At 48.3% G+C, this 14859-nt stretch overlaps 1 protein-coding gene across 1 annotated transcript; it reads right to left on the bottom strand.

Annotated features, from left to right (window-relative positions):
• Positions 1-6457: 6457 nt before the first annotated feature.
• Positions 6458-8001, bottom strand: LOC105514053 (N-acetyltransferase 8-like). The gene is made up of 2 exons (XM_011945161.1): positions 7938-8001; positions 6458-7325 (listed from the first exon to the last, which is right to left on the bottom strand). The coding sequence occupies exon 2, from the start codon at positions 7248-7250 to the stop codon at positions 6567-6569; it is 684 nt and encodes a 227-aa protein (XP_011800551.1). The 5' UTR covers positions 7251-7325; positions 7938-8001; the 3' UTR covers positions 6458-6566.
• Between the last annotated feature and the right edge of the window lie 6858 nt (positions 8002-14859).

Genomic DNA, 14859 nt, shown 5'->3' with positions numbered 1-14859 from the left:
TACTATCATTGGATTTAATGGCAATCAGATCCGCTCTCACTAAAAAGAGAAGTTGACCCCTTATGAACTAGTCACTAGAAGGCCTATGCCCCAATAGTAAAACCTCATGCATCTTTCTCTCTCCTAAATTCTGATATGAGTAAGTACTGCAAGGCCATTATACCGAAGTGTACTTTCATCAGATAAAGGAAGCTTCTCAAGATCCACCAACTGAGGATAATCAAACCTTCCACAGTCTAGAACCTGGAGATTGTGTCTTCTGGAAATGACATCAGAGGAAAGCTGCTCTTGACAACTCTTTGGAAGGGTCTGTGCCAAGTTCTTCTCAACACCTGCACTGCAGTGAAGCTTCAGAGCCTTGAAACTTGGGTCCACACCTCACAACTCAAAAGGGCCTCTCCAGACTCCTGGAACTCTACATCTGCTGGATACTTTCAGGTAAAGCTGTCTAAGGAAGTCTCTCTCCAGAGCAGATGGTGTTCTGGTTGTGGATAGCTTTCCCAAAATCACAGATCAAGACTTCTGTATCATCATGAAAGCCTTACATTTTTTCTTTCTCCTCATTTCCTGTTGCCCTAATTCTTTCCTTTTCCCTACAGAAAAATCCATGGGACCATAGCCAGTGGATGGCTTTAGCTTGAGCTTATGCTCTAGCACAGAACCAGAGTTCATGGGTTATTGGGTTTGTTGTTTATTGCCCAAAAAAATAAGGAAACAATTCCGCTAATGCCAATGCCTCTCCATGTTCCCAATGAGAGTAACCCCAAATTTCAAGGGAAGGTTGAAAAGCTATCCTGGATATTCTGAACACCACTGCTACTTGCTTTCCTGCACTCACTAAAAGCAACACTTTAACTTTTCCTTTTTTTTTTTGAGACAGTCTCAGTCTGTTCCCAAGGTTGGAGTGCAGTGGCCTGATCTTGGCTCACTTTAGCCTCCACCTCCCAGGTTCAAGCGATTCTCCTGCCTCACCCACCCAAGTAGCTGCGACTACAGGCATGCACCACCACATCCAGCTCATTTTTGAATTTTTAATAGAGACAGGATTTCGCTATGTTGGCCACGCTGGTCTCGAACCTCCTGGCCTCAAGTGATCCACCAGCCTCGGTCTCCCAAAGCTCTGGGATTACAGGCGTGAGCCACCCGCCTGGCCATAACCATTTCAATTAATAACCTGATCATTACCAAAATATAGAAAACCAATTCAAGGGATGCCTGCAAAAGATATATTGTGCTTTCAGGCATCATGCACTCAAGATACGGGAATTACCTGTATGAGTACAAGTAATTGCTTGTATAATATCACCAGATTAAATTCAACAGGGTCTCTTTTTACTAAATGTGTTATGCACGCTTACAACATGCTATAAGGGGGGCACAGAAACGTCAGTTTCCCAGTGGATTTTGTTTAGGAGCTATGCAGATTTATTAATGAACAAATCTAACTGACCCCTGCTCAAACGCAACTAGGTGGCCCTGTTTTTCAAAACTCCCAAGGGCCTGTATTGGTTCTGTGAATAATCTGCGTATTTCATTCTGCCTTCTCGTTGGCTCAGATCTTGCTATTTCGTCCGGCTCACTTCTGCCTTTCAAATAGTTTCGCCTAAAAATTCTCCTAACAGCTGTTATGAGGCCAATATATATATATATATATATTGGAGGCCAAAATAGTCAATAACTGAAATTAGTACTAGCTTTGAAATAGATAAAGATAAGCTAGTTTCCACTGAGGAAAGATTCCAGTGGGGTTCCTGGGGGCCCACTCTTGGTGGTAGTGGGATACTAGTTGTATGGAATCTAAAGCTAATTCATATTTGGGTTCTTGGATTTTATAGCCAATCAGACATCCCAGTGTTTCAGACAGGTAGAAGCTCCTCTCCAAAAGGTAGATGTGGCCTGGTGCAGTGGCTCATGCATGTAATCCCAGCACTTTGGGAGGCCAAGGCAGGTGGATCGCCTGAGGTCAGGAGTTCGAGACCAACCTTCCCACCATAGTGGTACAAAAAATTAACCAGGCATGGTGGCACATGCCTGTAGTCCCAGCTACTTGGGAGGCTGAGGCAGGGGAATCGCTTGAACCCGGGAATCAGAGGTTGCAGTGAGCTGAGATCACCCCACTGCACTCCAGCCTGGGTGACTGAGCGAGACCCTGTCTCAAGAAAAAAAAAAAAAAAAACGAGGTAAATGTTACAGTTAACGGAGCATCATGCAGCTTCATATCTCCTTTTTACTCAAGCTGGGGCCTGTGTTTGGTGTTGAACAAAATGGAATGCTGCACTTATCTCTCTCCTGATTTTGCTACTACAGAAAGCTTAATGTAAAAGTGGCTGACACTGCTGTTTCCTTAGACTCTGACACCAAATACAATAAAGAAGTCTCCCCAGCAGAAAACATGGTATGTTTATAGGAGCAACTAACAGCCGGTTTGTAGACATCCTAAATGGTGGATAACAAGCTTGAGTTTCCCAAAGGTTTCTAGTCTTTATATGTCTTCTAGTAGGTGTCCAGGTCCGTATGGCTTGTGTTACCAGAGCAACAATGAAAATGGCTACGTCTTTAAATCAGGCCACTTTACAGTGAACTATGGTCCTTAATTGCTATCACATTTCAAACAAGAACTATGACCAATTAAACTTTAATATTGTTGAACTGCCTATGTTGCCTGAACTTTGACTTAAGTTGGTTTCATTTATTTCATAAGAACTCTTGTTAAGGAGTGCACCTTGGTATTTTGATATTATTCTCTTGATAGTCATAATAATAGTTCCGTAGTGTGCTGCATCCTCTCAAGTCTTAAATATTTTGTATACAGCCATACATTGAGAATTGAATAGTCTCACTTTGACTGGGTCAGTAAGAACATAAAAAATCATTCACCTAGTGTGAAGCTGTGACTTGTGAACTTCATAGTGACACCAATAAAGACTTGTGAACTCCATACTGAGACTAAAATGACTTGTGAATTCCATACTGAGACCATGTACAATAGTGAGAGAGTGGCATCAATGCCTAAAGTTTTGGTCAATCTCTTTAAATTGAGAGTCTGACAAAAAGAGGGGAATTGATAAATGGAACTAAAATCTGGCCTGAGGAAGCCTTCATGTTCCCATACTTGAGTTCTTCAGGGTGAACCGTAGCGTAACTAGTAGGTGGGCAGACTAAAAACCTAACTTAGGAGGATGCTTCTTTAGCAATAGCTGAGCCTCAGCCAATCCCACTGGCCACACTTCAGCCACTCACAAGCAGCCGACTGCTCGAATCATGCTCAGATAAGGCAAACACCAAGCTGTGTTTGGAGCAAGCCCCCCAAAATCTGGCCATAAACTGGCCCCAAAACTGGCCATAAACAAAATCTCTGCAGTACTGTAACATGTTCAAAATGGCCCTAACGTCCATGCTAGAAGGTTGTGGGTTTATGGAAATGAGGGCAAGGAACACCTGGCCCGCCCAGCAAGGGAAACCATTTAAAGGCATTCTTAAGCCACAAACAATAGCATGAGCGATCTGTGCTTTCAGGACATGCTCCTGCTGCAGTTAACTAGCCCAACCTATTCCTTTAATTTGGCCCATCCCTTCGTTTCCAATAAGGGATACTTTCAGTTAGTTTAATATCTATAGAAACAATGCTAATGACTGGCTTGCTGTTAATAAATATGCAGGTAAATCTCTCTTTGGGACTCTCAGCTCTGAAGGCTGTGAGACCCCTGATTTCTCACTTCACACCTCTATATTTCTATATTTGTGTGTCTGTGCCTTTAATTTTTCTAGCGCCACTGGGTTAGAGTCTTCCTGACCGAGCTGGTCCCGGCAAAGCTGTAACCAATCTTACCGTTTCTGTACCTCACTTCCATTTTCTGTATGTCACTTTCCTTTTACTGTCCACAAATTTGCTTTGATAACACAGCATCCCTGGTGTCTGTCTGTATCTGCTGTGATTCTGAGGACTGCCTGATTTACAAATCATTTATTTTTCTTGCTCAGTTAAACTCTGTTAAATTTAATTTGTCAATGTATTTCTTTTAACAGAGCTTATAATTACAATGGGAAGAGGGTATAAATATTTAGAAAACTTGCAGCTTGGCCATGTGGTAGACAAGGAGGAATCCAAGCAGCTGCTGTGCAACTACTTGCTGGAGACGTTACACGTCTAAAAGGGAGCCAGGTGCTAATATTCAAGACAGTGGGAAAAGGCCTCAGAGGCATTTCAGAAGGCCCCTTCTAGCACAGGCCCACAGGCCTAGGAGGACTAAATGGTTTCAGAGACCAAGCCCAGGGCACCATTGCCCTATGTCATCTCAGGATGCTATTGCCCACATCCCAGCTTCTCCAGTTCCAACTTTGGCTCAAAGGGCCCCAGGTGAAGCTCAGACCACTGCTTTGGAGGGTACAAGACCTAAGCCTTGGCAGCTTCCATATGGTTTTCTTTTTTCTTTTTTTGAGACAGAGTCTTGCCCTGTCACCCAGGCTGGAATGCAATGGTACAATCTCGGCTCACTGCAACCTCTGCCTCCAGGGTTCAAGTGATTCTCCTGCCTCAGTATCCCAAGTAGCTGGGATTGCAGGCATGTGCCACCATACCCAGCTAATTTTGTATTTTTAGTAGAGATGGGGTTTCACAATGTTGGTCAGGCTGGTCTCAAACTCCTGACCTCAGGTGATCTACCTGCCTCAGCCTCCCAAAGTACTAGAATTACATGTGAGCCACCATGCCCAGCCTTCCATATGGTTTTAGGTCTGCAGGCTTGCAGAATGCAAGAGTGAAGGAGGCTTGGGAACTTCCACCTAGATTTCTGAGGATGTATCGAAAAGCCTAGGTGCCCAGGCAGAAGCCTGCCACAGGGCAGAGATCCCACAGAGAGCCTCTACTAGGGCAAAGCCATTGGAAAATATAGGGTTGGAACCCCCATACAGGGTTCCCATGGGGACATTGCCTAGTGGAGCTGTGGGAATGGGGCCATTGCCCTCCAGACACCAGAAAGGTAGAGTCACCATCATCTTGCAACCTCAGCATGGAAGACCCACAGGCATTCAATCCCAACCTGTGAGAGCAGCGATGTTGGCTGCACCCAGCAAAGCCATAGACACAGGGCTGCTCAAGGCCTTGAAAGCCCACTCCTCTCACCAGTATGGAGTTAAGGAAGATTATTTTGGAACTTTCAGATTTAATGTTTGCCCTGCTGGATTTCAGACTTGTAGGGGGGGCTGTTGCCTTTTTCTTTTGGCCAATTTTTCCCTTTTGGAATAAGAATGTCTACCCAATACCTATAACACAATTGTATCTTGGAAGTATGTAACTTGTTTTTGATATAACAGCCTCATAGGTAGAAGGAATTTGCCTTGAGGCTTAGATGAAATTGTGGATTCTGGACTTTTGAGATGATGCTGGAACAAGGTGAGACTTTGGAGAACTATTAGGAAGGGATGGTTGCATTTTGCAATGTGAGATGACACATCTCACATTGTGAGTAAAGGGGGTAAAGGGCACACTGATATAGTTCAGATGTTTGTTCTCTCCAAATCGTATGTTGAAATATGACCCCCAAAGTTAGAGGTGGGGCCTAGTGGGAGGTGTTTTGGTCATAGGGGTGGATTCCTCATGAATGGCTTGGTGCTCTGTCCATGGTAATGAATGAGTTCTGGCTCTATTAGTTCACATGTAAGCTGGCTGCTTGAAAGCACCTGGCTTCTCTCTTGCTTGCTTTCTTGCCGTGTGACACACCTGCTCCCCCTTCAGCTTCCACCATGAGTATAAGATTCCTGAGGCCCTCACCAGAAGCAGATGCCTGCACTATGCTTTTTGTACAGCCTGCAAAACCATGAACCAAATAAACCTGTTTTCCTTATAAGTTACCCAGTCTCAGGTATTCTGTTATGATCAGGTATACTATTTCCAGGTCTGGCCCATAGTAAATCCCACACTCCCCTCGGAGACCACCTTCTTCCCTCTGCAGAGACCCTGGGGTTAGAGTGGATTGATTGTGTCTCTGGCCCCAATTCTTCTCCCGAGGCTGCATTCCACTCTTTTGCTATGTGACTTTGCAGCCCTTCTCACTACAGAGGCAGGTTCCTCTCTCACCAAGTTTGGTGAAGATGTAACACATGCAGGGATTTGAAAACATATTTGTTTGTTTCTGCTTTTGTTTTTGCTTCTCTGCAATTTACTTGAAACCATGCCTGAGCTAGCCTGTGGGAAAATGAAAAAGCACCATTGACCTAGTCTTTCAGCCAATCCCACTGCATTTGTACAATGCAATCTGAGACCAGAGGAAATGCCCAGCCAAGCTCAGCCAAAATTGCTGACTCATGAGCTAAATAAATATTTATTTCATTTTATGGTTGTTCTTATGCAACATTATCCTGGCACTAGAAAAACGAAACAGATGGGACTCAAAAAGACTGAATGAAGCAGAAACCCAGAAGCTACCCCACAAGCAATCACCTGGGACTCAGATGGGGCTGGACAATAAGCTTATTTTGCATTGAAAGGTCATTGCAGTGAAAGGTTGGGGATTGCTTGCTGTTACAGCTGAATGGATTCTATTCTGACCAATACACAAGGAAAGAGATCACAGACCCCCTGCCTGAGAAGAAGGGAGGCAGTAGATGAAATGAATTGTAGTAAGAGCCACTAGCCTGGCCCACACGCAGAAGAAGGACTGGCCCGTCTTCTGGAAGCCCATGCTCTGGTAGAGGGACAAGGCAGTAAGTTGGATGTTGCTGGTGTCCAGGACAACTTCACTGCAGTCCTGGTCCCGGGCAAACTGGAGGACAGTCCTGACGAGGGCTTTTGCTATCCCCTGACCACGGTGCTCACTGTCCACAGAGAGATGAAACAGCTGCAACCGCTTCTCCTTCAAGGTGGGATCATCAACGGGCAGAGCTCCTACCATGCCCACCACCTTCTCTTCAGACTCAGCCACCCAGAAGCAGGAGTCACGCTCACTCAGGTAGGATTTGGTGATGTCAGACATGTCTGTGCGCAATACTGTGTCTACATACTCCTTCCAGGGTTTTTTGGCAAGGAACCACAGGGCAGGGAGGAGGCTGAGGCTGAACATGAGGGCCAGAAGCCAGGAGCCAGAGACCAGGAGTAGGGCAAGGGGCCCCCCAAGTAAGAGTATGAGGGTTCGAGGCAGCTTCAGCAATTGCCAGAAGGTGGCTGGGATGTGCTCGGCCATCCCCTGGGAGAGCAAGCCCACGACCCACTTGCGATCGCTCTCCTGGTATTTGCGGATGTGATAAGGAGCCATGGACAGACTTCTGTGTCTGAAATCTCTAAGTCCAGGAGACAGAGCTAGGCCTCCCTGCACGCCTTTGTGGCAGGCCTGGGGAAGAGAGAGAAAATCATGTGAGTGCCTGCATGTCTCCCAGCCTTGCAGGAACAGGGAGACCTGCTCAAGGGTGTGTTTTTCCACTTTTGCCCATGAGGAGGCAGGCTTCTGCCACTGAGAGAACGTAGGGTCAGAAAGACCTACACTGGAATCTGGTTCCATCCCTTTCTAACTGTGTGACCTTGGGCATGTCACTTAACCTCTCTGAGCCTCCATTTCTTCATCTATAGAACAGGGGAGAAGAAAACCTGCCTTCTAGAGTTGTTCTGAAGATTGAATAAAATACATTCTATAAAGCCCTGATATATGAACCACCCACCACTCTTCCATCTGTTTCCTTTTTCTGGCTCTCTCAGCTTCTTGGTGCATTGAGAGGGCACCTACCTCAGGCAGGTCACACATCCAGAGCTTTGGTCCTTCTCCAGGGACCATACATCACAGAAATCCTGTGTCCAACACAAGTTTCAGGAAAGGCTCCCTCCAGCATTACTGTACGTTTTTAAGTTGCTGAGGTGGCGTAAGAGTCAAGCACAAAAAGCAGCCCAGCCTCCAGATCCCAGAGAAGGTGCATGCTCAGAGCACTGTCCTTCCACCCAGTCCTCTCACCTGTCACCACAAGAGCCTTGAGTGTCCAGGGAGCTTCAGCTCTCAGCCACTCACTGGCATCCAGGAGATACTGTCCGGGGCTTGCCTACCCCTGCACAGCAGGCTGCCTGCCTCATTGGTTGGCTCCTGAATGTTTGGTAATCATAAACCCTAGGGTCAAAGAGCTGGACCGTAACACAGCAGGGAGCCCAGTGTGCATTCTCCTTTGTGGTCAAAGCGAATGACCTGGAAGGGGAGACTCAAGGTCTGGGATCGCCTGGGGTCCTTGCCCTTCTGGAAGGCCTGCCACCTCTCTTGGCTGTTCAGGCCCCAAGCATCTCTCTGCCACCTGGCACACTTGGTACTCTCTGAGATCCACCCTGGTCCCTGTACACATATATCGCGAGCCTGAGAACTGTGCCATTCACCCTATACTCAGTCACCACTGAGCAGAAGCCGAGTCCCCAAGCTTGGCAAGAGGGCCCTTCCCAGCTAGGCTTCTCCCCAGTGAGGTTTCCCTGGTCCACGAAGCATTGATAGTTGGCAGTTCCTTGCACTCGCCTCACCAACTCCCACCTCCACCCATTCATTGATTCAGTCAACAGTTACGTGCTATGCACTTCCTGTGTCTGGGGGTCGTTTCAGCCATGAGCAAGGTTGACATTTAGATGACAAGCATGGCTGTGTGTGGCTGGTGTGTGTTCTGGCTGTTGGTCAGAGGCTGTGCCATGCCCATTGTTAAATATTTTGCACTGCAGATGTTGGGGAGGCCCAAATTTATGCTCTTGTACCCGACGTGGAGCTGATGCCAAACACTGACACATGGGGGCTTGGAGACAGAGAAAGTTTTATTCAAGTTGGCCAAAGCAAGAAGGCAGGAGAGCAAGATCTCTCAAATTCACTTCAACAAAGAAGCAGCAGCAGAATGTTTTCATGCAGCTAGAGAGTGAGGAAGGGGGAATTCAGGCAGATTGAGAGGAAAAGTCTGTGTTTCCTCAATCTCAGATAACACCTTGAGCAACCAGACTTCTGGGTGTCAGCAGCTGGTCACAGTGTCCTTTAAGGCATTCATTCCTTCTGCAAACTTTTCCTGACCCTGAAGGCATGTCTTCCTGCTGGGCAAAGAAACAGTACATGAGCAGTTTATCATTATATTGTGGGAACAAGGAATATTGGACCAAAAGCAAGTGGTTAACATATGCAAGCCAGCAAGGGCCTGATCAGAAGGCCCTAAAACATGCTGGGGTGCTGAAATCTCAAGGGGCCCGATTACAAGGATGAAATGTACACAAGATAGGCAAAAGCAAAACCTAACAGTAAAAGCCTGTTTCCACACCAAATTACATACTATTGAAGGGAAAGTTCCTTTCCAAAGATTAGCTAACCTATTGATGATCAGCCACACTGGGCCCGTCATCTAGGTTAGGTAGTTTGGACTCCATTCCAAGAGCAATGGGAGGACATTGATATGCACGGAGGGGAGGAGGGGTGTGTGTGTGTGTGGTGTGTGTGTGTGTGTGTGTGGTGTGTGTGCGTGCACATCATTCTGGCTGCAGGTGGACAATGGATCTGAGGAGGTAGGAATGGAAGCAGCTACCCCTTATGGCTCGCTCAGCATCCAGGCAGGAGCAGGGCCCCCAGTACAGGGATGTGGGTGCTCACTGTACAAGAGCAGCTGGCCCAGAGGGGCTGGTGGGAGCTAAAATCGGGCCTCCCTCTGATTGCCAAGCCATGAGCCATGGCACGAAGCTCAGACTGGCCAAAGGAAAAGGCAACCTTTTCTTATTTGCTCAAAGGCATTGCTTGCCTGCTAAACTCTGCATCCAGTGGGCTGCATGGCTTGAGGCTGTGCATAGCTCTGGATTCATAAAGAAGCTGCCTGGGCTAGCAGATGCCCATGTGACAGCAGTGGCTTCACCAGAGGGAGGAAGTCAAGAATGTGAGACATGAGCCACAGGGAGGTGCATCTGGGGGCAGAAATGGCAGGAGTTGGAATTATTCACACAGGGCTGAGGATGAGGAAGGGCTCAGATACAACAGCCAGGTTTCTGGTAGGGGCATTCAGGAAAACACTGGAGAGAGCCCAGATTTGGAAAAGTCAAGGCTTCCCCTAAAGGTGCTGCCCTGCAGCCTTCTTCAGCAGAAACCAGAAGCTGGGAGCCAGCAGCGGGGACTCGGGGCTAGTGGGTGGAGGCTGCTGAGATTCCAGGTCTTTGGCACCCAACACCACTTCCAAGGAAAAGTCTAAGGAGCATCAAGTCTGGGCAGTAAGTCCATGGCTCATCTTTAGAGTGTTCTCAGAACATTTCAGTGTCAAGCAAGAATTGGCCTAGGAATCACAAGAGGTAAGCAGCTGCTCCAAAGCACCACTGAGTACTGCTAGTGTGAGTCTGACCAATACTCGGAGTCAGAAACCTGCCAGTCACGTGGAGGGGGAGAGGTTTGTGCTCTGTCCCTGTGTGCTATCTCTCCCTCCATGCTTGCTGGTGGCTGTGGCTTCCTCAAAACACAACCACCTCAGTTGATATTCAGGCATCTCTTGCTCCCAGGATTTAGTGTAACTTCTGCATTTGTGTAGCTTTCCTGATAGAAGCCTGGACTTTCCTTGTCAGACCTGAAAGAGTGATTTATTCATTCAACAAACAGTGGCCGAGGGTGTGTGGTGTGCCGGACCTGGACTTGGCACGAAGGCACCAGATGTCAGAAGCGAGGCTGCTGCCCAGGAGGACACACCTGATGGGGCTCTGGGAACAGGATGATGGTGGAGACATCACATCCAGAATCACTTTGTTAGGATGGTGAACTTGACAGTTAGGACTTTTATGTTGCACTTGTTGAAAAGCCACCTAAAATTGCCATAAGTAAGAGAGGTGATCTAATGGCCCATGAAACTGCCAACTCCAGGAAGACAGGCAGGGTGACCCGAAAGTAGGTTTGACGTGTTGGTTTTTCTGCCATTCTGTGTGTGGCATCAGCTTCCTCCCAAGACTGACACTGCATAGGACATCGGGTGTTTGCCAGCCCAGTTGAAGCTGTCTGCTTCCTTGCTCACCACCAGCAGAAAGGTGGGGTCTATGCCCCACATTCTGGGTGACAGAGAAGGTTTACATGGGGACTCAGTCACACATTCTAGAGACTGTACATTTCATAGCAGAATCCAGGTTATATGAAAGGGGTTCTGGCCCAAGGATACCAGCACCCCATAGAGATGGAGAACCCCAGGGAGCACAGGGGCTGAGGGGCTGAGTGACAGGGAGCACTGCCCACAGAGGGGGCGCCCTGCAGTCAGGAAGGGTAGGAAACGGGTGCAGATCGGCAGCCGACAGGCCCACCCAGGTGAGCACAGGTGGAGTTGCTGGTGAGGTGAAGAGTGTGCTGGTTGGGAGGGGAGGGCTGGGCACCAGTAGCCGGTTTGGGAAACCAAAGCTGGCAAAGGGTGTGCCAAGGCCTGCGGTGGGGCCTGTTAACAAAAACACCAAACTGTTAAATGATCTGAAAGAGGTATTTTCTGAGCCAATATGAGTGGCCATGGCCTGGGGATCTCAAGAGATCCTGAAAACGTGTGCCAGGGCAGTCGTTTTCTACATTTGAGGGGACAGGAATTGGAGTAACGTCATAAATCCAACCATGGAAGGTGTACATTGACTCGGTCTAACAAGGTGGGATCTCGTGAAACAGCGGGGGGCATTATAGGTCACAGGTGGATTCAAAGATTTTCCAATTGCCAATTGGTTGAAAGAGTTCAGCTTTGTCTAAAGACAGGAAGTTGGTATAAAGGAATGCTTCAGTTCAGAGAGAGGGTCTGCCTCTGCCATGTGATGCTGTCCCAGAGTCAGGTAGGAAAGTCAACCACAGCATCCTGGGTCAATTGAAAACCCATCGAAGGAGACTCTGTGGTTTCTAGGGTGTGTGTTAATTCTTGCCTTGCAAGGCCTTAAGTCTTCATTTTCAATTCCTAAATAAAGGGATGAGTCCTGGAGCTTCTGGAAGCTGGCCTGGAGCTGAGCACTTGCTACAGACAATGCCCGAAGTGCAAACCCAAAGGCGCGTGGATCTGGGCTGCATGTGAAAGCTTTCATGTTCAGGTCTTACTTTGCAACAGTGAGGGGTGACCAGGGAAGCCTACATGAGGGGTGGGGGCCAACCAGCAGCCCAGCCTGGGGAACTGCCTTAACCACATCTCACCTCACTTCCTCAGAGTTAAGGTTTTCTTGAAGGGAACATGCAGATTTATGCAAAATACTAACAAGCTGAGATTTTAATTTTTTGAGCAATAATGAAAAACAGAAATTTTCACTCCAAGCACCCCATGTTAAGCTCGGCCGAACTGGTGGCACATCTCAGGAGTCATGGGGCAATGCTCTCAGAAAGTGTTAGGGCAAAAAGCAAAAGCAAAAAAAAAAAAAAAAAAAAAGACAGTGAAGAGGCTTAATTCTTCTTGTTAAGGGAAGAAGTGTCCTCTGTCACTTTTCTTAGAGCATTTTCTTTGGAAAACTTGTCATTTTAAATCTTTCCTCTGCCCCTTTGAGGGACATGCAAAGCTTTTTGACAGCTAAATAAGCCTCTTGACAGTTTTGCAAGGTCTATGTCCCTGAAGGACCTGGGAGCCCAGTCTTTGAAACGTTATCATCAGAGCAGCCAGGGCCCTATCTCCCAGTCTGCATGGGAGGGCGGGAACCTAACTTTTGCCCTATGTGATAAATCAACTTCTATCGTAAAGATAAGGGTTGTTTTTCCTTTATATGAAGTAAAATAGCAAACACAGGTTGTTGAATGAATTGAGGTTGAATCTCTGATGAACTTGGTGTGACCAAAAGTGCTGTGCAGTCCCCTGACCTGAGGACTAGGCATGGCTTCTCTTGAGAATGTGTGCAATGGTTTGGACCCACTGGCTAGATTAGCGGTGAGATTTTTTTCTGTCTTTACAGCGTCTTAGCGGATCATTGCCTGTGTTGCGCATCTCACTCTGGGTTAATGCTTTTTCAAGGATAAAAGTGTTGTTCTTTCTCTTCTTCCTCTGCAGAGAGGCTTGCTGGGATGGGAGAAGATTTTATGTGTAATTCCATTTCTCCATGACCAGAGGATGGGCTCTGGGGGTCAGGCAGCTGGGAAGAAGTTTAGAACCCACGCCTAGGCCTTCCCCAAGGCTCATGCACTCAATTCAGCAGTATCAGAAACACTACCTGGAAGGCCCCATACTGTCTGGAAAGAGGAATTCATTTTCTTTCATTGTGGACACTCCTGGGTGAGTGTGTGTGGTGGTTACCCATACCCTAGTCCCACCCTGTGCCCCTCCTTCACCTCAGGGGGCTCCAGGAGGCCTGGCCCTCCTAGCCCAAGGCACCCCCAAGGGAGACTGGGGGTTGGGGGTCCCACCAGGGTGCCAGGTGTTGGTCAAGGTGAATGTGACCTAGAAGGAAGGAGATGGAGCCCTCTCCTGGGAACTAGACAGGGACAGGGATGGGGTGGGGGTGCCCAAGAAGCCATGGCTCTGGACTGGGGCCGCCAACCTGCCCAGGCAGCTGGGGCTGACTCCTTGAAGTTGCATTTCTGACTCCCCCTCCCACATGCAGGCTCTTGGCCCACTGGAGGCCTAGAGGCAATGGCAGGTTCACTGTGGGCAGGGTTGGGGGCATGGGGTGCCCTGGGGAGCTGGGGGTTCCTGTGGAGCAGTGGTATGGGTCCCACCCTGGCCACCCCATCTGCCCGGGCTCCACATGTGCCCCCTGCTCCCCCTGGAAAGACCCTTCTCCGTCCCGCTGGTGCACTCCTCCCCTCAACTGGGCCTCCACCAGGGAGAAGGGCCCGAGTTCTGCCGAGGCGTCCCTCTGAGTGACCACCCACACCTGAGCCATCAGTCAGGTCCCTGCAAGGGAGCTGCCCCTGGGCCTGTGCTCCCCAGCCCCTGGCTGGCTGCACTTGGGCTCCAGATACACGTCCCCCGGCCAGACCCCATTGCTCGGTTAGGCCCTTCTCGCCACCCTTCAGTTCTTCTCCCTAGGGAATAGTATCATCACCAACTTCTCATATCCTGTCACTGTCCACCAGGAGAGCAGGGGCGGAGGACCCCGCTTGTGCATAACTGGTCCCAGGCAGCCGACCTGGGGCTCCACGGCTCTTGTTGCCGCTGGAATTCGGGCCAAGGCTGGTGGCACACACAGGTGTGTTCCTGCTGTCAGGGGAACACCAGACAATGCTGTTTGGCCTTGGGCTGATCTTTAGCCCTGGACCACCCAGCCCCAGGTACTTTAGGCCAATCTGCTGATAAGGCCATAAGTGCCTGATAACCAATCAGCAGGGTACCCTCCTGGCAGCCTCAAGGGTGACTGGGTTTCTACCACACCCTAATGCCAGGCCTTCCTCTCAGCCAGTTCTACCCAGAATACCCTATTTCACAATGTACTTCACCGCTAGCCCACCTGGCCATTCCCTATTCCCATAGCTGGCTCTGAGTTTTCTTGTTACCTTCTAACCTGCTCTAAATGCTAAGGATATGCATCTGTTGTTGATTTCTATTTAATAGGCTCTGCAAGCAGGGATCTTTGGTTCTTCGGTTCACTCATGTATGTTAAGTGCCCAGAACAAGCCTGGCAGGTAGTAGGTGCTCAGTAAGTGCATGTTGAATGAGTGAACAATAGACAAGCAGTTTATGTATTCCCAGTAGGGCAGGAACAGGGAAGAGAAATGTTTTATTGGGAAGCTAATAAAGCTTAGGCTTCAAAGTTCCTCTTTCCCCTGCACCAGCCCCTTACAAAAAACAAAAAACCTTCTGTGGTTTTATAATTTTATATTTTGAAAACAGGCTCCAAAACGTATTTGCCTCAGGCTCCAGAAAACCTGGATCTTCCTTGAGGGTCATGCTGCCTACTGGGTGAAATATAGATTTTAAGGTCAAACAGAGCTGGGTTCAAATCCTAGCTCTGCCTCCTGCAGGTGTCTTAAC

This window comes from Colobus angolensis, unplaced genomic scaffold, assembly GCF_000951035.1.
Source record: "Colobus angolensis palliatus isolate OR3802 unplaced genomic scaffold, Cang.pa_1.0 Scaffold24, whole genome shotgun sequence".
Classification (NCBI taxonomy): Eukaryota; Metazoa; Chordata; class Mammalia; order Primates; family Cercopithecidae; genus Colobus; species Colobus angolensis.
Note: the sequence above shows the minus strand (reverse complement) of the source record. Positions and strands in the feature narration are given on the sequence as shown.

Coding starts and splice junctions, on each gene's coding strand:
- LOC105514053 (XM_011945161.1), bottom strand. CDS start 7,250: ATGGCTCCTTATCACATCCGCAAATACCAGGAGAGCGATCGCAAGTGG.